Source organism: Typopeltis vanoorti, chromosome 10, assembly GCF_054136105.1.
Source record: "Typopeltis vanoorti isolate ZY-2024b chromosome 10, IOZ_Tvanoo_1.0, whole genome shotgun sequence".
Taxonomy (NCBI): Eukaryota; Metazoa; Arthropoda; class Arachnida; order Uropygi; family Thelyphonidae; genus Typopeltis; species Typopeltis vanoorti.
In genome coordinates this window covers 9248137-9271272 of record NC_143558.1, presented here as the reverse complement: position 1 = coordinate 9271272, position 23136 = coordinate 9248137, and the positions used below count along the sequence as shown (strand labels likewise).

Here is a 23136-nt window from a genome sequence, read left to right as displayed (position 1 = left end):
CATACCTCCTGTACCCAATAACTACAATCGATTTGTAGGAGCTGTCATCTCTACAGCTAATAAACATATTCCCAGGGACAACAGAAAGGAGTATATCCCTGGATGGAGTGAATGGAGTGAACAGCTCTAAGAAATTTATGGAGAGCAGTGATCTGGAAATCTCAGAAGATCTTCTCCATGACTTGGACGCAGCAAGACAACAATGCTGGATCGAAACAGACCTCAGGCAGTCCAGCAGAAAGGCCTGGAATGTATTACGGAAGCTAGGAGGCACTACAATGATGACTACTAAAAAGACAGATGTCACACCAAACCAAGTTGCTAACCCATTACTAAAATCTGAAGATGCCAACATGATAGAAACCATACCATTAAAGTTAAAAGGGAAGCCAGAGACTTTAAGGCAAAACTACAAGACGAATCAGAATATGTAAGACCCTTCAGCGATGAGGAAATTAACAATGCACAAATACGGGAAAGGCCTGTAGAATGACAGAGTTCACACGGAATTTCTTATTCATGCTGGAAAAAATACCAAAAAATGGCTCGCCTGTTTCTTCTCAGAAATAATGACCACTGGAGTGTTGCCGAAGGAATTTAAGAGAGCTAATATCATAGCCTTTCCCAAACCCAGAAAATCAACTGACAACCCACAAAACTATTGTCCAATTGCACTACTAAACTGCATGTATAAACTACTGGAAAGATTACTGTACAACTGCATAAGCAACACCATCCTTGAACATGTGTTCCGATAGAACAGGCAGGCTTTAGGCCCAGTTGCAGCTGTTGTGACCAAGTTCTGGCACTGGCGTCATGCATTGAAGCAGGCTTTCAACAAAATCTAAAAACTTCCGTAGTTTTCCTTGATTTAACTGCCGTATACGACAGTTAAATCATCATGCCCTCTCTCCAAAGTTAAATCTTTGGAGAGAGGGCATGATGTATAAACTAATGAAAGTACTTCCATGCTGAAGAACAATACAGCTTGTTAATATGCTTAGCAATAGATATTTTCATGTTGTCCTTGGAGGAAATATCATTAATCAGAAGATACTCAACAATGGCCTATCACATAACCTATGTATAGCTGACCTGCCAGATACAGTATCTAGAAAATTCTTCTGTGTGGATGACATAGCATTAGCCACCAGAAATAGAGAACTAAGACAGACAGAGGAAACTCTCACAAACAACCTTGCTGGGAAACTCATTTTAAGTTTGAATTAATACTTGTCAACCTCTCTCTCTCTAACCAGTGAGAGCCTCCATAGCTCAGTCAGTATAGTGGAAGCCCTTTGATTGGAAAGACCTGGGTTCGATTCCCATCAAAGGCGTGAGGAACCTTTATCTGGTCTCTTTCAACTAAAGGTGAGTTATCTGGTCTCATACAGAGGTAGGGTTTTTTTCACTTGGAAACTCAGGTTTTTTGTCCTCCAGAACAGACAAACTGGCCCTGTTAACATACACGGATGTACAGTCATAAACACACATACTTAATCCCTCATCAGGAGAACTCAACCCATCTTAAGGGATGGGGGAAGGAAAGGTGGGAGGAAACCCATATGAAATAACTTTAACCAACAGCAGATGGTGCCAGTTAGGACTTTAAAATTATAACGGACAACACAAAAAACTAAACTGTTTTCACTATTAATTAATTGTTGCTGTTTCCATACTGTGATAAATTGTTTGTGCTCTGAAGATGCTGGGTAGAAAATCAGCAAAATATCAGCAACTAAGTAAATAAAAAATATATAAAAATATATTATATATTTTCTTATTAGTATCTTGTGTTATGAATTAAACCATGATAAAAAAAAAAATGGTTTACTGCAGTGTCATATGTCATGTAGCTACTTCAAGGGGTACCCTCTGTTCACTTTTTTTTGATGTTTTATTTTATTCATATTTCTTCTTTAGCTGTGTTAAAAAGTAATCATGTTTTTTTGGTCTGTTACCAAATTATTTTTATCTTATTTAGATCCAACATGATGTTAATATTTCTATCCTTCCTGAAGATGAGGTGATTACAATCGAAGCATATTTTCAACCACTTGTTTTAGAATCACTAACAAAAGATGTTGTCAGTATACCTGTTGTAAGTATTGGTTTTTGAAACATTACTGTAACAGTTTATTTTATAAAGGATATTTTAAATATGTCATTTTATTTCTTGATTTAAAAATGAACTTCTGATTACTTAATGATAATTACTTTGATAATACTCAGATCTTCAGACAAGAACATATATTGCTCTCATTAATGATGTATCTCTAGCATTTATCATCATGAACATATTACAACTTTATACCAGCAAATGCTAGAAGTCTGCATTGTCTGCAGAGCTTGGTAGAACATCAGTATATGGGGAAGGGGGACCACTTTTACTTCTATAGAGCACATGAAAACATTTGTTCTTGGTTGGGAAAGACCTAAGTTTGAATTTCCCTCTGGAGTGTGAGGTATGAACTTCGACTGCAAGTTAATTAGTCAATCTCATGTAGAATTGGCTTTTTTCACATAATAAAGCAAATGAAAACATTCATTTGCTTTATTATGTGAATCCTATCCATGAAGAGTTATAAACTTGTCTTGCATTTCAGCACTAGATACTCAGTTGTTGTTTTTTTAAATAGAGACCAAACAATACTTTTTTCAAGCTACTTCAAGCTCCACCATCAGACAGTGAAATTCATCTACTGCCTAGATTGATAGAAATGATACTTTCACCTCATAACATTTAGACATTGTGATCATCAATACAATCATAAAAAAAGCAAATAATATCTTTTGTTCCAGTCATGCCTACATTTTTTAAGAACAACTTTAATGGGTTTAAATTTCATGTGATTATCTTTCATTCTCTTCATATTGCCAAGCAGCCTTCTTTTACCAGATAACTTGCCTTTCTAAGCCTAACCTAATTTTTTACTAGTACAGGACAATTAATCCTAGCCTCATAGTCTGCTGTTCAGTTGATGCCTGTTTGTTTTGTCTTTTTTGTTTGGGAGGGAGGGTAGAAAGACTGTTTCTGCAAGATTGAATCAATGTAGAAATCATGAATTTTCCATATACAAGTAGTAAATTATGTATCACCATTATTAAAATACTCTTCTGGTTCAGAGAAAGTTATAGGAAGTTTTTTCACTTTGTTATAAAGTATATTTTATCAAAAAAAAATTATATTCTTATTTTAATCCTTACCCAAGTGCAAGCAATCAAGCGAAGTCTTTACATGAAGTTTCTTCACAAGTCTACTTCACAGTTGCATTATCATCATATGCAATTTACAATTTTGTATGCATATATTATATTGCTGTGCTTCATAGGAAGGGTCACTACCTACACTACTTTTGAATGTATACTTTACATGCAAATTTTATTTGTTTGCATTTGAGTAATGACTGAAACAAGATTATAGTTTCTTGTCTAGAATAATATTTTTCATTTATTATTATTATTAGGTAACCTCCATGTAGTCAATAGACTCATCATGGGAGGCCCACTCAACCAGCAACATATGTCATAATGAGCTTAGAAGTTATTACACTACCTGCACTCACAACACATTCAGGCAATGCATTCCACTCACTAACAGCTCTGATTATTGAACATATGATTCTCTCTTTTTCCCCATCTTAACATCCACTCTTTTTTTTTAAAAAAAGAGTGGATGTTAAGATGAGGATCACATTATCTCAAATGCTCTTCATAACCAACACTCCAGGGTACAGATATCACTTTGGTTATTTGTCTTTAGACCCTCTCTAATGTTTCCACATCAATGAAAACTAGATGACCAAATTTGAGTACAATAGCAATACAACATGCTGTCTTTACAACATATGCAATGTGCCCTCATAACTTCAGTCCACTGTCCACGATCACTCCAAGATGCTGAATCTCATCCACTTCCTAAGTACAGCTCCACCAATACAGTATGTAGTCTTATATCTCTATCTCAAAGTGTAACACCTTGCATTTATTAACATTAAAACTGCAACCCCACTCATTTGTCCAAGCTAAAAGTCTATTCAAATCTTCCTGTAGAGAATTAACATCAGCACCATTCCTGATAATTCTACCTAGCTTTGCATCATCATCAGTAAACATTTGAAGATCCCCAGTCAATCCACATGAAATATTATTAACAAACAAGTTAAACAGTGGGGGGGGGGGGCAAGAGCAGAACCCTGAGGGATGCCACTGGTCATCTTCCTTTACTGAGACACTGCTCCATCATACACAACTTGCTGGTATCATTCAGCGAGCCAATCTCCATTCCATCTAACCAATATATTATCTATTCCTGTCCTCTCCAATTTATCATGTGGTAATCTATCAAATGTTTTTGCAAAGTCCAAGAATATCACTGTATATGATTCTCCCTCATCTTACACATTTGCCTGGTTGGCCGAGTGGTTAGTGTATCTGCTCTCCAGCTGAAAGGCTGTGGGTTCAAATCCTGCTGCGGGCATGGATGTTTGCGATTGTCTGCGGAAATACTAGTGGTGGTGGGTGGTAGATGGCGTTGGTGGATTGAGTGTTGGAGAACAGTCGTAGAGTAGATGCTCTCCTTCGATGAGTCCTTGGACTCCCTGGAGGTGTCACATAATAATAATAATTGTCACCTTATCATAAAACATAAGCAGATTGCTAAAACAAGACCTACTCTTCACAAACCCCATGCTTACCATCATAGAGAATCTTATATTCATCAACCTAGTCTTGTATTCTACTTCTAACCAATTTTTCCAACGCTTTGATTACAACTGCAGATATACAGACTGGCCTATAATTGGGAACTTTTGTTCTCGAACCATGCTTATGGAAAGGTATTATTTTGCCACCTTCTTTCCTCCTTAGAAACCTTTCTCACTGCATGACTCACTCACTATTTTGCACATTCTTTAAAAATACATGGTGATGGGTCATCCATTCCCACAGCTTTATTGACATCTAATCCGAGTAATACTTGATCACCTCTGATTCTTTTACCTTTAAATATGATTCTTGCCTCCCTTCTACATGTTGCACATCATCATTTACACTGCTATGATATACAGTGATGGAGTGCTCATTAAATAATTCCACTATATCATTTGCTATGGTTACTCTGCTACCATTAACCACCAGCATCAACCTACCATAATTATTTTACCTCTTGCTTGCCATATAAATGCCAGAAAAATTCTCTTGCATAAACTTTGATCTGGCTGGCCAATCCCCTCTCATATTCTACTTTTCTTTTTTAGCCATGCTTGTCACTTTTCTGGCCTGCACTTTATATTCTTCATGCATCTGTTCACTGCAAACTGTCTTGTACTTCCTCCATAATAACTTTTTTTTTGTAACACTGTTTGCTTGATTTCACTGTTCATCCATCTCACTCCTCTGTTTATTCTCTTAACTTTTGGTATGCAGTTATGCATTGCTTGTGTTAGATACAGCCTTATCATTTCCCATGCACTGTTAACATCTTTTTTACATAATTCATCAACCCAATGTATTGATGCTAATTGACAACGTAGCTTCTCATAATCACCCACCTTATAGTTACACATATAGACCTTCTTGATAACAACTTTTTCCTGTTTGTCTACCTTCCAAATCAGTACCTCATGATCATTTTCACCGACAGGTGGGAGTGTTGATACTTCATTCACAGCTGCATTCTGTGAGGATATCACCAAATCTAACACCAAGAAAACTCATGTTGCTTCCATCACATGCTGCTTTAGATAGTTATTCTGCAGAAACTCAACAAATTCACCTCCTTGGTACTATACCGTGTCTCTTCTCTCCAGTCCACATTCCTATAATTAAAATCTCCCTTTAGGATGGTCTTCCTTTTACTTGCCCAACTAATTTGTCTAAACATTTCACAAGCAATATCTCCACATTCTCTGACCTATAACACCATCCTATTAGACATACTATTCTGCTGATCTCAGCTACACACCAAACAGCTTCAAAATTTTCACACGTACTACTATTTGCCACTTTGACTCTTGAAGGACACAATTCCTCTGATACTATTAGCAATATATCCCCTCCTCACTTCATCTTATCCTTTTGGAAAATTTTATATCTTACCATTTCAAGTCCTGACAGTATATCATTTTCAGTCCCAAGTTTCATTATGCCAGTTATATTTGGACATACTGATTCAATCAATATTACAAACTTAGCCCATTTATTTCTGATACTCTGTACATTATCACAGAAACATAACAATTCTCAACTCTTTGAGGCCATCCCATCAACACAATCACTATTTACTCTCTCTGCTATAGTGCACTTCTCTCTTCATCCTGACCATTCCAATTTCCCTGATCCTGTCTCTGATTTTCATTTATATTCATATCATCCCCACCATTTTATGCTGCATCACTTTGCTCTGCTATAATCACTTCCTTACCTTAGTATCCATCCTCTTCCCATCCTTCCACAACCTGCCTCTCAACCCCTCTCTGACTCTTAGTGGTACTAATTTTGTATGAATCCTGTGTAAACAACACTCGCTCTAAATGACCAACACCAAACCCATTCAAATGCATTCCATCATCAGCTTTGAACTATTCTAACTTCCCTTCAAATTTATTCCATACATTCACAAATTGAACACTCTGTCTGACACAATCCAGCCATCTTGTTATTCAGTGTCATTGCTCTCCTTTTCAGTTCACTACTGTCGGTATATGGGCAACAAACTAACCATTTTCCCAATGACACTATTATCCTTCACTTCTTGCAACAACTTCTTCAAATCCCTTTCTACATTCTTTGTCTCATTACTCAAATCATTTGTGTCCACCACCCACTAATTCTGATGCTCATTCCTTCCTTCTATTGCAAAACATCTGATATTCATTTTATTGTACCACCTGTAAACATGTCTTGTGCACTTTATTTTTTACCACATTTTTAATGATTGAGTCGCCATATAATGCAATGCTATCATCCTTAAATACTTGCTTCTTCTTGTTTATTAACTTCCTTATTATTTACATCAATTATGCTCTTCTTTAAACATTAATTTCCTCCTCCATACATTCAACCTGACTCTTCATTTCCATTAACTCTTGCCTAAGCTCTTCCTCATCACTTTTATTATTACAGTTGCAACCACTTCCATCCATTTTCTGATTATTCCTAGTAACACCATTCTCATTTTTGAAATGTCTTAGCCTTTCATAGTAACTTAAATGTTTCTATTGTATCCCCACTTTTCTGCTTATTAACCATTTCTTTTAAATCTAAAAATCGAGATGTAAGCAGATGACATAAAGATAAAATTATAAGTAACAGAATGACACATGCATTAGGAAAAAATTATTTAATATTTGTAGAATTTTCAGATTGGATTCCTAGCCATTGTCAATACATTTGAAAAGAGATAAACACAACAAGAACAACACTTAAACTGCAAGCACATGACAATATATGCATCAACTGCAGGAGGATAACTCCATTTACACCTATTAGAATTCAATATTAGGATGATTTCCCAAAAATTTGGAAAATTTAAGGCATTTGTTTTTGTTGAGTGTTCAGACTATGAAAGTAGCCTTCACAACCTGAAAATAACTTTTCTTATTTTCTATTACTCGTAATACGCATTTCTGTTAGATACTGTATACCTACATTACAATTGCTCCTGTATTTATTTACTTATCTTGTATCCCAATTTTTCAAAAAAATTGCTTCAAAAAAACTTTTATTATTATTAAATCTTTTAATAAAGATGATAATTTTATACTGCATGTATATAATATTATTCTTTAAATACTTCTTTCATTACCTTCTGATATGTTTTTTCAGAGTCAGAGTGGAGCACTATATGGTTTGCTTGCGTGGAAAGAGCCAGTCCACAAGTGGAAGAATTTTGCTGCAACTCACTTCTCCATCTTTCTTCCTCCAGAAGGTATAGCTGTTTTTCCTGGTACTGTTTGGTGGGTAGTGCCACCAAGCTTAGATAAAGAAATGGGACTGCTTTCAAGTGCTCATTATTATCCTCCTCTGCTAGATTCCAAATATCACCCTCTCTTTTCTTTATTGAGCATGTTTCATGCTCATCCCTTTCTTACTTCTCGTTTTGCACCTCAAGGAACTGTAGCAGTTCTCCGTGCACATGGAAATGATTGGTTAGATATAATATTCAGGTAAGTATTTATAATTTCAGTCATTTTGTTCATAATAATAAAAATTTTGAACGATTTTTTTTTTTTCAGATTACGCACACTTAAAGTTTAGTGCACAAAGAAGTAAAGGTTAACTTGGAATTCAGAAATAGTATAATCACAGTGGCATTTTGTTAAACGAATAGAATTACTTTTCCACTTACTGTAATCTACTATTTATTTGACCACATGACGAAGGCAATTTGTCGTTCTGATAATTGAAGTATACAATTACATGTTGCTGTGCCAGAAGCTGGTTGACTTGCAAGAATTGGTTAATTGAAGGATCATGGCATGTAAAACTGCAAGGGCTGGATGTTGATAGTGGTTAAGGAGTGTTTGCAGGAGTCGCTGACTGAATACCTAGAGTCCGAATAGTAAATCAAGTAGGGGTTAAATGGATGAATAACACCATTAAGCTTGAGCTGCAAAAAAAGAAACAACTGTGGAGGGAATTTAAGGAGAAAGGTGACCTGCAGGCACATGAACGGTATAAAGCGCAGGCCAGAAGAGTAACGAGTGTGGTAAGAAAAGCAAAAGCGGATTATGAAAGAAAATTAGCCATGCAGACTAAAGAGAATCCCAAACAGTTTTTTTGATATGTTGCAAGTAAAAGAAAAAATGTATACGGCAGAATGATTTTAAAGAATGCCGATGGTAGGGAGGTAACCAAATCAGTTGATATTGCGGAATTACTGAGCGAACACTTTGCAAGAGTATATCATCCAGGTGGTGACATTGCAAGATTGAAGGAACCAACAGCTTATACAGGAATTGTGGTGAATGAAGTGGAGGTAAATAGTCTATTACAAAACCTCAATGTCAATACATCTGTGGGATTGGATGGTATACCAGCTCGTGTCGTACATGAAGCAGCTAAAGAATTGTCAGTGCCCTTGACCATTTTGTTTAATCTGAGTCTCGGGTCTGGGTTAGTCCTGAGGGGGTGGAAAGTGGAGAAAATAGTTCGACTGCATAAAGGAGGTTTCAAGACTGTTGTAAATTACTGACAGATCAGCATATCAGGAATCATTGTCAAGGTCTTGCAAAAAATAGTCAAGAGGAAAATACAGGAATGGATAGATGTAAATGGGATACTGTATTGGGGACAGCATGGTTTTGTGAAGAGTAGATCATGCCTCGGTAACTTGCTGACATTTTATAACACGTGACGTCTGAACTGGATAAGGGTAATGAATTTACAGTGATTCTACTGGACCTTGCTAAGGCCTTTGACAGGATATCACATGGAATTCTAATCAGTAAACTGCAGCATATGGGGAGGAATATAGGGTTAGTGAGATGGATAGGAGGGTGGTTGTGGAGAGATACGAGAGAGTGCTTTATTCAGGAGTAGAGTCCAAAAGACGGCCTGTGACTAGTGGTGTGCCGCAGGGTTCTGTTCTTGGACCACTACTGTTTAATTTATTCATTAATGATATAGGAAAGGATCTGAGAGGAACTTTTCATTTGTTTACTGATGATGCATAGTTGGGTAGAGCAATAGTGAATGCACAGAATGTCAAAATTTTGCAGGATGATTTGGATAGTTTGGAGAACTGGGCTAAGGAGGTTGGATGTCAGTTTAATGTGGCAAAATGTAAGGTTATGCATTTTGGGGTGAAAAGATTAGCAGCAGTATACCACATTGGTGAACTATACTCCAGGAGATTGACTAGGCCAGGGATTTGGGAGTGTTGGTGGATAGGGAGTTGAAGTCTAGGAGACATATCGCAAAAGTGGCTAAATCAGCTCACCAAATCACTTGGTTGCCGAAAAATACTCTGACGAGCAGAGACAAACAGGTTATTGTTCCTCTATCGAGCCTTGATAAGACCCCCACTAGATTATTGTGCCAAGATTTGGGCACCGGGGTTTCTTCTTGATGGGGAGGAGGTGGAGAGGATCCAGAGACAAGTGACCAAGATGATAGCAGGTCTATGGAATGAACCTTATGAGAACAGGTTGAAGATTTGTGGGTTGCAGAAATTGGTTGATAGGCAGAAAAGGGGTGATATGATTGAGACATTGAAATAACTGAAGGGTTTCTATAAGATTAATTCAGAAGATATTTTTGAGAATAGGACTGGTGGTGGGAGGACTAGGGGCCATCCATGGAAACTGAGCAAGAGTGTAGTTAGCAAGGGTGTTAGAACTAGGTTTTTTACTTGGAGAGTGAACGAGTGGAATAAGCTACCAGAGTCTGTTGTGGGTGCCATGACTGTAAATGAGTTCAAGGCAAAGTATGATAGATACTGTGTGAATGTCGAATAGTTGTTCTTGCCATGATGTTAGGGCCTCCCTCAATGAGTCTAAGGACTCTTTGGAGTTGCCCGTACTACTACTAATAATAATAATAATCATTGTTTTAAATGTTGGATAAATGATAGATTACTGCAATCAAGAAATATGTTGTTAAATATATTAAAAGTTATAATAAAAAAAAGCCTTACACATAATTTAAACTTTTTTTTTTATCCCATCTCATCTTTCTTTTACCTGTTAGGCTCAATTGTCTCCACAGATTTCTTATCCAAAGAAAATTAATAATTATTAAAGTCTATATGAAAAAAAAAAAGACATTAATTTGAATACAACAAAGATGGATCTCAGACATATAAAAATGTTTGAAACATTTTGATAAAAAAGCAAAGCTAGTAATAATAATAATCATAAACTACCTGCTGAATTATCTGGTTTTGACTACTGTCTAGGAAACATTGAACCTTTATTAGGACTTTATCATTTAAAGGTGAGTTAGCTAGTTTCATATGGAGATAACAAGGTTTTTCTTCCCAAAAACTCAATTTATTCAACCCACAACCAGGCAAACCAGCTAGAGAACACATGCCATTCACATACAAAATGGATTGACAAAATGACATATCACCACGTAACGTTGAGGAATGTCCACAGCAGTTAGCTATGCCCTTGACCTGGTTATTTGATAAAAGTCTTGCAGTGGGTAGGATTCCTAAGGAGTGGAAAAAAAAGGCAAAATAGTACCACTCCACAAGCATGGTTCAAGGACAGAAGTTTCCAATTATAGACCAGTCTGCAGTTGTGAACAGGGTGTTGGAGAGATTGGTTAGGAATAGAATACAGGATTGAGTTGATGGACATAGCATTCTTTATGATGGTCAGCATGGATTTGTAAAGGGTAGGTCCTGTTATATTCTTGGATTTTGCACAAGTGTTTGATAGATTACCACATAAGTTGGTGTACAAGCTGCAGAGGAAGGGAATAGATAGTATATTGGTTAGATGGATCAGAGATCCTCTGAATGATACCAGCAGGTTGTGTATGATGAGCAGTGTCTCATAAAAGGGATGTAACCAGTGGCATGCCCCAGGGTTCTGTTATTGGGCCCTTGCTATTTAACTTGTATGTGAACGATATATCATGTGAACTGACTGTGGATCTTCAGTTGTTTGCTAATGATGCAAAGTTGGGAAGAATTATAAGTTGCACTGCTGATGTTAATTCCTTTCAGGAAAATTTGCATGGACTTTTTACTTCACAAAGGAGTGGGATTGTAGTTTTAATATCAATAAGTGCAAGTGTTGCATTTTGCAGTGCAGAAATATAAGGTTGTGTACTATATCAATAGTGTTGCACTGCAGGAAGTGGAGAGATTAGAGATTTGGGAGTGAGCAACACTAGCAACAGTAGACTGGAGTTTACTGTTGTGTTGCAAGGCTGCACATTGTAGACTATGATAAGAAGTACTCGAACATTTGGTAATAAGGAAGTCGTTGTGCCACTGTATAAAGCACTGGTCAGACCACACTTGGACTGTTGTGCTGCAATCTGGTCACCTGGTTTTCAGTGTGATGTGGAGACATTGGAGTGGGTCCAGAGGTAAGTGACTAAGGCAATATCAGGACTTTGGGCTGCTGACAATGGAGAGAGGTTAAAAAAATGTGAATTGCAGAGTTAGGTGAATAGGAGAAAAAGAGGTGATATGACAGAAACATTTAAGTTGGCAAGAGGATTTTATCGGATTAATCCAGATGAGATTATTAAAGAGAGAAGGCAAGAGGGAGAAAACCAGAGGTCATCCCTGGAAGTTATGTAAGAGTGTGGTGAAGAGGAGGGTGAGGAGTAGATTTTTTACATGGAGAATTGTCAGTGAATGGAATGCATTACCAGAATGTGTTATTAATACGAGGAGTGTTAAGGATTTTAAGATTCTGTATGAATATGTTCGGTTGAATGAACCTCCTATGATGAGTCTGCCAACTCCATGGAGGGTGCAATAATAATAATAATTTACAGTTACTGCAGCAGATGATAGAAGATGAACTACACTGGAAATATGCAAATGGTTTCTGAGAAAAATTAATAAGGACCAACACTTTTTATGTAGATTAGTATTCTGAAAATAGTATTTCAGATGAAGCAAACTTTCATATGAATAGAGAGATAAATAAGCAAAAGTACTAATATTGTACTAATTAAAAAGTACTAATAACAAAAGTAATAATATTGGTCCACTGAAAATTCTTACTGAATTTCCCCAACCAAAGTGCAAGGGACCTGGAAAACAGTTTAGTGCAGATTGTATAACAAACATGTGATCAGTTCATTCTTTTTTTTTATTAGAATAGTAACTGGTGAGATTTACCTGGACATGTTAAAGAATAAGATGATACCAACATTAAATTTCATGAATGGCTGACCAGAATAGTTTATGCAAGATTGTACCTCTCCCTGTTTCACATGTCAATTTGAAAATGTGGTTATACAGTGTTTTCTAGCCATTGGGTAGAAAAAAGAGAGAAACATTTGAATGGGCCCCGAGATCTCCTGACTTATGTTTTCTCAATTTTTCTTTTTTTAGGGATTTGTTAAGGAAAAATTTATTCTATCAAAATCAAAAACTGAAGCATCTGCAAAAACTAATTACAATTACTATCACCAGTCGCACATTAATCCCATTATGTGGAAACATGCCCAGGATATGTAGTAAACAGATGTCAGTCAGGCAACATGGTATTCATCTGCAAAGGTGAAGAGGATGCAGAAGCAAGTGAAGGAAAACATATTGAGCATATTATTTGAAAATAACTAATATATTGTTTAAAAATAAATTTTTCCCCTGTGTTCCCAGACATCCAGCCATGTTTGTTACTTTTTGGACCTTCTCGTGGTGCACCCTGTTGGGTATCTACTTGGATACTGAACGAACGAGGATGGGCTGGCAATTTGGGATTTAGCCGACCAAATTGTATTCTTATTGGTTAAACCAAAATAAAAAATGACGGTACAACATGACAAAATCTCATGCCGGCTGGGGCGTCGCCCGGTTAAACAAGGCCCCCGTTGTTTTCGCCAGGGAACCAGGGCGAACAGCGAAAAGTCAGCTACTGGAACAAATCTGAAAACAAACCCAAACTCAACATCACCAGAGTTAAAGATCGGTACTATCTACGTAAGAAGCCTGAATGGCAAAGAAATGGAGCTAGCTGAGGAATTAGATAAGTACCAGATCGACATAATAGGGGTGACTGAAACAAAAAAGACCAAAACTGGTGAGATCTTTCTGAGCAATAAATACAAAATGTTATATTCAGGCAATAACAATCAAGGAAAAGAAGGAGTAGCCATAATATTCAACACAAAATACGAGGCTGATCTTCTTGAATGGCAGTCAGTCTCAAGTAGAGTAATGTGGGCAAATATGAGAATGGGGAACTGGACAATGAGACTTATTTGTGCCTATGGTCCCACAGAAGGTTCTACTAAGGTAGAAGTGGAGGAATTTTTTGAGGCTTTAGAAAAAGCAACTGACACAATGAAAAAGGAAAAGTTGGTCCTTGTTGGGGATCTAAATAGTAGAGTAGGAAATGATTGTGAGACATACAAAAATATTTTGGGAAAATTTGGAGAAAAGAGCAAAGCTAATAATAATGGCAAATATCTGTTGGATTTCTGCTCAGGACATGGACTGGTTATTACTAACACCATGTTCCAACATAAAAATGTGCACAAATTCACATGGAGAGAAGAGGCTAGGAATAAGAAAAGCCTCATTGACTATGTTATTGTTGATAGTGATGTTTTTTCCCTGGTGCAGGACACCAGAGTGTACAGAGGATTTGAAATTGGAAGTGATCACTATTTAGTCTTGAGCAGGATAAAATTGAATTTCATATTGAAAGGAATAACATGTAAGAAAGTTTTAAAGCGAATAAAAGTTGAGCAGCTCTCAGATGTAAACTGTAGACTAAAATACAGAAATATTATTGAAAAGAAAATGAAAGAGTTTGAGAACAGGAATCAAACCTTGGAGATTCAGTGACAAACTCTGAAGGAAACATTGATTGATTCTGCCAGAGAGGCATGTGGTGAGGTTGTGTGCAAAGATAAAAAAATCAGAACTCCCTGGTGGACACAGGAAGTTAAAGAGGCAGTGAAGGAAAAGAAGAAAGCATATCAAAAGTTCCTGGCAAATAAGTCAGCTTTTACTCTTACAGAATACAGAGACAAATGTAAGAAAGCTAAACAGTGTGTAAAACTAGCTAAACAAAAGTCATGGGAGGACTTTGGCAAGAATATAGAAAATAAATATCAAGAAAGTGGCAAAATATTCTGGAGGTTGTTGAAGAAGCTTAGGAATGGAGGAAAGAGTGCTGTAAAAGGAATTAGAGATGATAAAGGTGAAATGAAAACAGGAGAAAAAGATATCCTTGAAGTATGGAGTAATTACTTTGAAAAACTGCTAAATGAAACAAGCAGTGATGACAGCACAGTGATAAAAAACACTGACCAGGCATGCAGTCAGGAATACATATCCATACTTGAAGTAGAAAAAGCCATCAAAGGCTTGAAATGTGGAAAGGCAGCAGGAGTAGATGATATTCGACCAGAAATGCTGAAGTATGGTGGTATAAGAGTCTTACAGTGGCTGCACTGCATAGTTCAGAAAGCCTGGACAGAGGGACGAATTCCCGATGATTGGAGTAGAGCTCTCATAGTACCCATATATAAAAAGGGAAATAAAACTGAATGTGAGAATTACAGAGGTATTTCCCTACTGAGTGTTCCTGGCAAGATCTATGCAAGTATACTTGAGAAACGGTTGAGAAGAATTGTGGAAGAAAAGCTTGGTGAAGAACAAGCTGGATTCAGGCCAAATAGAGGCTGTCAGGATCAGATCTTCACTTTACGACAAATAGTCGAGAAAGCATGGGAATATAACAAAGATCTGTATTTAAGTTTTGTCGATTTGGAAAAGGCATATGACAAGGTGCCAAGAGAGAAGCTATTCAATACGCTGCAGTTATATGGTGTCAATGGGGCATTATATCAAGCAATACTTAGTCTTTATTTGAGTTGTAAGTCAGCAGTTAGAATTGAAGGAAGTACAGGAAGATGGTTTAATGTTAAATCTGGTGTGAGACAAGGATGTACATTATCCCCTCTGTTATTCATTATCTATATGGATCACATTATGAAGGAATGTGGTATTAAACCTGATATCAAAATTGGAGATGTTAATGTCAGCTCTTTGCTTTATGCGGATGATGTTATACTTCTAAATAAATCCGCTACAAGTCTGCAAGATTCTCTGACTAAATTGAATAGCTGTTGTAATAGATATGGTATGAAGGTCAGCAATAAAAAGACAAAGACAATGAAAATAGGCAGAATTATTGAAAATGTCAACTGTGTTGTGAATGGAGAACCTGTGGAACAAGTAAAACATTTCAGCTACTTAGGCACAATTTTTACTGAAGATGGTAAATTAAATATAGAAATAGACAACAGAATCAGCAAAGCTGGTATCGTGGGAAGTCAATTGAATAAATTCATATGGAATAAGAAAGAAATTAGTCGGAACACTAAATTAGCTGTATACAAGACTGTGTTCAAACCAATTTTAACTTATGGATCTGAGAGCTGGATCAGAAGTAAAACACTTGACCAAAGACTAGAGACCGCAGATATGAGAGTCCTGAGAAAGATTAGAGGCGTGAACAGATGGCATCAATGGCAATATCATATTAAAAATGAGGATATTAGGAAAGAACTTGACATTGTCAGCATCCAGGAATGCATTAGCAGAGCTAATCTCAGATGGTATGGTCACTTAAATAGAATGGGAGAGGAAAGATTAGCAAAACAAGTGTTCTCTGCCAGGTTGGCAGGAAAACGACCCAGAGGAAGACCAAGATATAGGTGGATTGATACGGTACAAAGTGCCTTAGACGATAGAAATATAAGATCTGATAATGTTGGAGTCTTGACAAGTAACAGACTGATTTGGAGGAAAATTGTAGATAGGAAGTTAGTAATGATGTAATTTTTTCATGTAGTACTGTCATATCCTGTACACCCCTTGAGGGTACATGGCAGGAATTTGATGATGATGATGATATATATTTTTAAATCTTTAACTTCCACTCTTAGGGAACATTTTATAGACTTACCACCAAACTTGTCACTTGCTTCTGCATCCTCTTCACCACTTTCTCATCCTGAAACTCAGGTGACCACATCTCTGAATAGTAGTGGCATCTGAACCATGTCCAGATGTAATTATATTAAAGCTTTATAAAGAAGGATGACTTCCTATCACTACTTCTGAATGTGTTCTTCTACATACAAGTGATACTTTGTGTCGTTTTCTTGCTTTTGCAGTACATCCTTTGAACTTCAACTCCCTGTTCATCAATCCTCAGTTTTTTTTGCAGTTCATTTCTCACTGTAATATATAGCTTGTAATATTTTCATCCTAGATTGCATAACCTAGGATTGCCATACAAGCCTTGGGATGCTTCACACGCTGAGCCACCAACCATTATCCTTTCTTGCTGCCAATCTATTGAAACCATCCTACAGGATCTACTTCACCTTTCTTACTGTTGCCTACCTGAGTTTAGGATCATCTGAATATTCCCCCTGTCCATAAGCCACCCTCTTATTCATGTCACCATCTTCATATCCATTCCCATTTGTTTCAATTCACTTAATAGTGTTCTGTCAGATACCTTGCCAAGTCCAGAAATATCATGGTGTAGCCATTTCCTTAGCTGTCACTTTATTATTGAAATTGAGTAAATTATCACTCATGAAACATAATATCAGAGGAAATGATTCAGTGGTATAGATAAAAGCAAAAGCATTACATTTTGAAGTGTACAGCACAGGAGATATGATGGTATTTCCTGTGAAGTTTGTGCATAACCTGACATTTTACAGGAATTAAATATAAATGTCACAAACTTGACTATAATACATATGGCTAGACTAGTATAATTGACTTTCATAGTGGCAAATACCACTATTACAAACTCACTCACTCATAATAAATTAAAAAAAGTGTTTTGTGCTGTGCTAAAAATGCTGTACTAAAGGAAATTCACTATAGCCAAATATCTGCCCTGCCAAATTATGAGTTTATTATAGTGATTAAACTATAGAATGATTCTTCTACTAGTATTAATTTAATTAAATTTTTTTTTGAAACTGATAGTGTGGGTAGTTAGATAAAAATTTTAAAGTTGGTAAATTGCATTATCATTAAAAAACGTTTTGAATTTTTAGCTGATTTTTATGCCATATCAAAAATTGCCCTTGCATTTTGAAAATCATATAGTCCATGTCGATATAAAATTAATAATGGAAAACTCACGTACAAAGATTATTTAATAGTATAATTTTCGCCTGTGTGTCACAGGCATCTTCAGTACATTTTAAGCTCAAATTAAACAATAACTGACAATTCCAAAAAGCGCCACCTAAGTAGCTGGTGTAAGATAACTAAAAAGGTCAATAAATTTCCTAACAAAAAAAAAAAAAAAAAAATGTATATAATAAAAAGTAATAGAAATATAATAGAAATAAAATATAATAGATGTAAGCCGTCAGATCTGTTTAAGTTAGGAGAATGAAGTAAAGTTTCACATGTTTCTTTATAAAGGCATTCCATGAGGAACCGACTTTTGTGAAGGACTCTTGTCTTTCTCCAATGAACTCTATGTCTAGTGAAGATGGCATGTTCTGCAAGTCCAAACTTTTCAGGTTTAAAGTATTCAATATAAGAATTGGTGTTCTTCTAGCCAAATAGAGGCAGATCTTCCTGCTTGTCCGAAATAAGATAATTCACAAGAGCACAGAATCTGGTAGACACCTGAATAATTAAGACGTGGAAGCTTGTCCTTAGGAGAAGTGAGAAAGGTGGAGATTTTTCTAAACGGTCAAAAGGCAACAAAAATATTCAGTGGTTTTAAAACTTTTGCTATACGTTCACTAATGCCTTGTACATAAGGGATAGGAATGCGCATTATTTCTTCTGTATTTGAAGAGAAAGACATATTAAAATTACTCAAAGCTCTTTTAATGAAGCAATTCTTATAACCATTAGATAGAAAGGAAGAAGTTATATATTGCAGTTCTTTCTGTAAAAGATCGTCTGAAGAACAAAAGGAGTGGGCCCAATGAACCAGTGTTTTAATAGTTCCTGCCTTTTGACTGGGATGGTGATGAGATTCAGCATGGATATAATGGCCTGTATAAGTCTTCTTTCTATAGACTGAGAAATGTAGGTTACCATATGGTTGATGAAGAATTAGAAGATCTAAAAAGGCTAACTGCTTATTTGATTCTACTTCTAGGGTAAACTGTATCCTAGGATGAAGTGCGTTTAACTTAGTGAGAAACTGTTGAAGTTCATCAGAAGAGCCATTCCATACAGCAAAAATGTGATCAACATATCTGAACCAATGAGTAGGTCTGGGAGAAATGTTGTCAAAGATATGTTGTTCAAAATGTTCCATAAAGAAATTGGAGATAGCAAGAGAAAGAGGATTGCCCATTGCTGTTCCTTCAATTTGTTGATACAACTTATTTTTAAAGGAAAAATAACCAGAATGTATTACAAAATCAAATAATTTTACAATATCTGAATGAAATTCCTGTTGCAGTAATTCAATGCTTTCAGAAAGAGGCACATTTGTAAATAAAGAAACAACATCTAAACTGATCATGATATCAGAAACGTCAAAATGAAGATCTGAAATTTTATTTTTGAAATCCGAAGTATTTTTTATATAAGTATCAGTTCTTCTAGTTGAAGAGGAGAGTAAATTTGATAAAAATTTTGAGATTTTATAAGTGGGGCAACCTATACAATCTACGACTGGTCTCAACGGAATGCCTGCTTTATGAACTTTCGGAAGACCATACAATCTAGGTGGACGACCAAAGAAGGTTTTAAGTTTTTTCTTTTGATCTTCATTCCATGTAGATACATTATCTATAAGAGAATTAAGTCTCTTCAATTGACTCCCGGTACGATCCAATGTAAGAGGCCTATAAGTTGAATAGTCACGAAGTAATAGAGACATTTTTCTCTCATATTCTTCCTTCCTATCTTGAATCACTACAGCCTTCCCTTTGTCAACTTTTGTAATAATTAAATTGTGGTTGTTCTTCAGTGCTTTCAATGCTTTAAACTCAGAGTAAGAAAGATTAAGACAAGGAGGCTTGGCATTAAAAAGAATTTTTGCACATTCAAAACGTAACCTGTTGGCTGTTTTTTGAGATAAGGATCAAATATTTCTATGTTATGAAAAAAATCCATCAGGGGCACTTTATTCAGCATAACGCGGAATCATGTCCTTTTGATAAAACAAAACGTTCACAGTCTGTTAGTGGACGTCCGGAAACATTTATAACTACTTTATCTATATCAATAGCATTATTACTGTATCTAGGTAGGGACTGACGAGTGATTCAAATTTGCGTTTTAGCTTGTCACGAGAATCATTAAAGACCTTTAGGTAAGAATTCGAAGATATGCGCACTATAGTATTAAAAGTTTCAGCCGTTAAAACAGATTCTAGAGCATTTTTGATGTCCATAATTTCTGTATTTAAGAGGGCAAGAGATTTTTTAGCTTCGTGTAGCTGATTATTTAAAAGAGACTTACTAGCTTCTTTTTGGCTAGAAGAACACCAATCTTATATTGAATACTTTAAACCTGAAAAGTTTGGACTTGCAGAACATGCCATAATCATTGGAGAAAGACAAGAGTCCTTCACAAAAGTCGGTTCCTCGTGGAATGCCTTTATAAAGAAACATGTGAAACTTTACTTCATTCTCCTAACTTAAACAGATCCGACGGCTTACGTCTATTCCCTTTATGGGAGATGGTACTTTATAAATCAGCTAATCTTTCCCAACTTTTTATTGTATACTTTTTTTTTTTTTTTTTGTTAGGAAATTTATTGACCTTTTTAGTTATCTTACACCAGGTACTTAGGTGGCGCTTTTTGGAGTTGTCAGTTATTGTTTAATTTGAGCTTAAAATGTACTGAAGATGCCTGTGACACACAGGCGAAAATTATACTATTAAATAATCTTTGTACGTGAGTTTTCCATTATTAATTTTGTATCGATATGTCTACTCACGGTATACTGGTATGCCTCTTTTAAAACGGTATACCTCTTTTAAAACTTATATGGTCCATGTATCTGTATGAAAGAGAAGTTTTTGTTGTCCTTCACAAGAGGACGACTTTAGATTTTCAACACTTTGTCAGTTAGTACCATCTTGTCAGACATTGAGTATACTTCTTTTCCCTTCCTTCCCTGACAACGGATGCAGACTAGTGTCCATATCAACGGATGCAGACTAGTGTCCATTTCATGCACTTGCTTTGTGTAACTATTTGTACACGTGTTAGTTTAAAAAATTACTGTGATCATAACATTCTTATATTTTGTTTCCAGAATGCATGCTGAGTTTCAGTTGAACAACCCTCCAAATTATCCCTTTTGGTTTACACCATCACAGTTTAAAGGTCGTATCATTATAAGCAGAACCGGTCAGAGTGTTCATTATTTTCACTTGGAAGTACCAGCTAATAGGAAACTTAATGTGGGTAAGAATCATCTCTAAATATTTATACATATGAAATATTTTGTGAATATCTTGTCCTGGATCTGCAAGGTAGCCAGTTAAAAGAAACTAAGTTTTATTGTACTATTACATGGAAATAATAATTATTTGCATTATTCTTTAAATGCAATTTTTTTCCTTCTTTTTTCACAAAAGAATTGAAGTCATCTTCCTTTTGTCGATTTAGGCCTAGTATGATGTAGTTAATATGGTTGTTTTCCCTTCAAGGTGTTTTCTATGCTTAATTCTTTTATTTTATTTTTTTCTTTTCATATTTGTTTCACTTATAAAGCACACAGAACTGTCTTATTTTACAAGTTTGGTAACTCATACCACATATACCTCAAGAATATGTGGATTTTTGTGAGTATCATAATTCATTTGATGCCTCAATGTTTTAATCCACTTGACACAGTAAAGGCTCCTGAATCAGCAGAATATCAGATTATGCAAATGAAGAAATAAAAACAAAGGAAAAAATTAATCAGAATGAAATTAAAAAACTAAATATAGTTTAAAATTAAGAAAGGAATGAATAAGAAAGAAATAAAAATAGTACGAGAAGAAATGGATTGCAACTTATGGATTCATTGTGAAAGCCTCAGATTGCAAAGGAAATATGAGGTGTAAGGGAACACTAGATGATGAAAGCAGGACTAAAATTTCACCTTAAATGTACAATTTCAGTCCTTTTATTACTATTTTTCTTTCTAATTTCATTAATCTTTATTAGTTTTAATATTTATCTTCTTTTTTGTTCTTTGGTTTTGGAGTTGGGTTGCTTATGGGTCAAAGCTAAATAAATGGAAGTGACTCTCATATAGCCTTCTAAGGAATGTGGAAAGCTGACTATTGCTTCTGACTTATGTCCAGTCCTCACCTTCTAGTAGTGCACCCTATTAGTAGGTATCTGTTTGGGTGCTGAACAAACAAGAATGGGCAGACCAAAAGATAGTAATAGTTCAAAAAGATGAAATGTCATCCTGACTGGGATGCCACCTAGTTAAACAAGGATCCTGCTGTTTTCATCAAAGAACCAGACAGATTGTGAAAAGTCAGCTACTAGAACAAACTTCCAACTCAGCTGCACAACTCAACATAGGCATCAGCAATGTGAAGTCATTAATCTCTATATACAAGTAGCTCAGTCGTGAAGTTACTTCATGTGCAAACTTTGTTTGCTTACACTTGGATAAAGGATTAGAAACCAAGTGAAAAAACTTTCAACATCAATCCCTAATTCAGAGTACTTGAGCAATAAGTTATGACACCTTTTGAATACTTATATATGGTAAATAATGACTTCTGCATTATTTTAATCTTGGTCTCTCTTCTGGATCTGACTTCCACTGATGAGACCTCAGTTAAGGTCAAAACTGGTGTGGGTAGTGGCCCTTCCCCTAATGCATATTATTATACATGTCCATAAAGATATGTACCTTGCATTATGGGATGCTAATGCAATTGATGTGAAGTCATTATCCTCTATATACAAGTTGCCCAGTTGTGAAGTTACACTTGGATAAAGGATGAAATCAAGAAGAATATAATTTCTTGACATTTTTAATTTAAAGCCTCAACAATGTAAGAAGTATCAGTTGAAATGTAGAACTAACAGAAGAATTAGAGAAGTACCAAGATGAGATAGTTGCTGAAAAAAAAAAGATCAAAACAGGTGAGATTCTCCTAAATGACAACTACAAGATGTCAAATGTCTCAAGAGTATGAGAAGGAGGTATTAGAGGAGGTCTTATTCACAAACTGAATAAGAATTCAGCAATAGGAACTGATGGAATATCAGCATGGATGCTGAAAGAGTGAATGCTTCAGCTGAACTGGCTGTTCCTTTGAGCAGTCTATATAATTTGAGCTATCAGAACAGGGAAGATTTTGCAGGAGTGGAAAGAATGTATGGTAATCCCATTGCACAAAGGCAGTGCAAAGACTGATGAATCCAACTATCAACCAATCAGTATTTCAGGAGTGGTGGTGAAATTTTGGAAAAGTTGTTTAGATCTCACATTCAGAAATGGGTTGAC

At 35.8% G+C, this 23136-nt stretch overlaps 1 protein-coding gene across 2 annotated transcripts in view; it reads left to right on the top strand.

The window, feature by feature from the left end:
* LOC150102163 (selenoprotein N-like) overlaps nt 1-23136 on the top strand; it is an 82523-nt gene that overhangs the window by 11472 nt on the left and 47915 nt on the right. For both annotated transcript variants that reach the window (XM_090399315.1, XM_090399314.1), the window contains exons 2-4: nt 1985-2101; nt 7828-8168; nt 20929-21080. In XM_090399315.1, coding sequence (XP_090255441.1) covers nt 1985-2101; nt 7828-8168; nt 20929-21080 — 610 coding nt within the window. The remainder of the gene's footprint in view (nt 1-1984; nt 2102-7827; nt 8169-20928; nt 21081-23136) is intronic.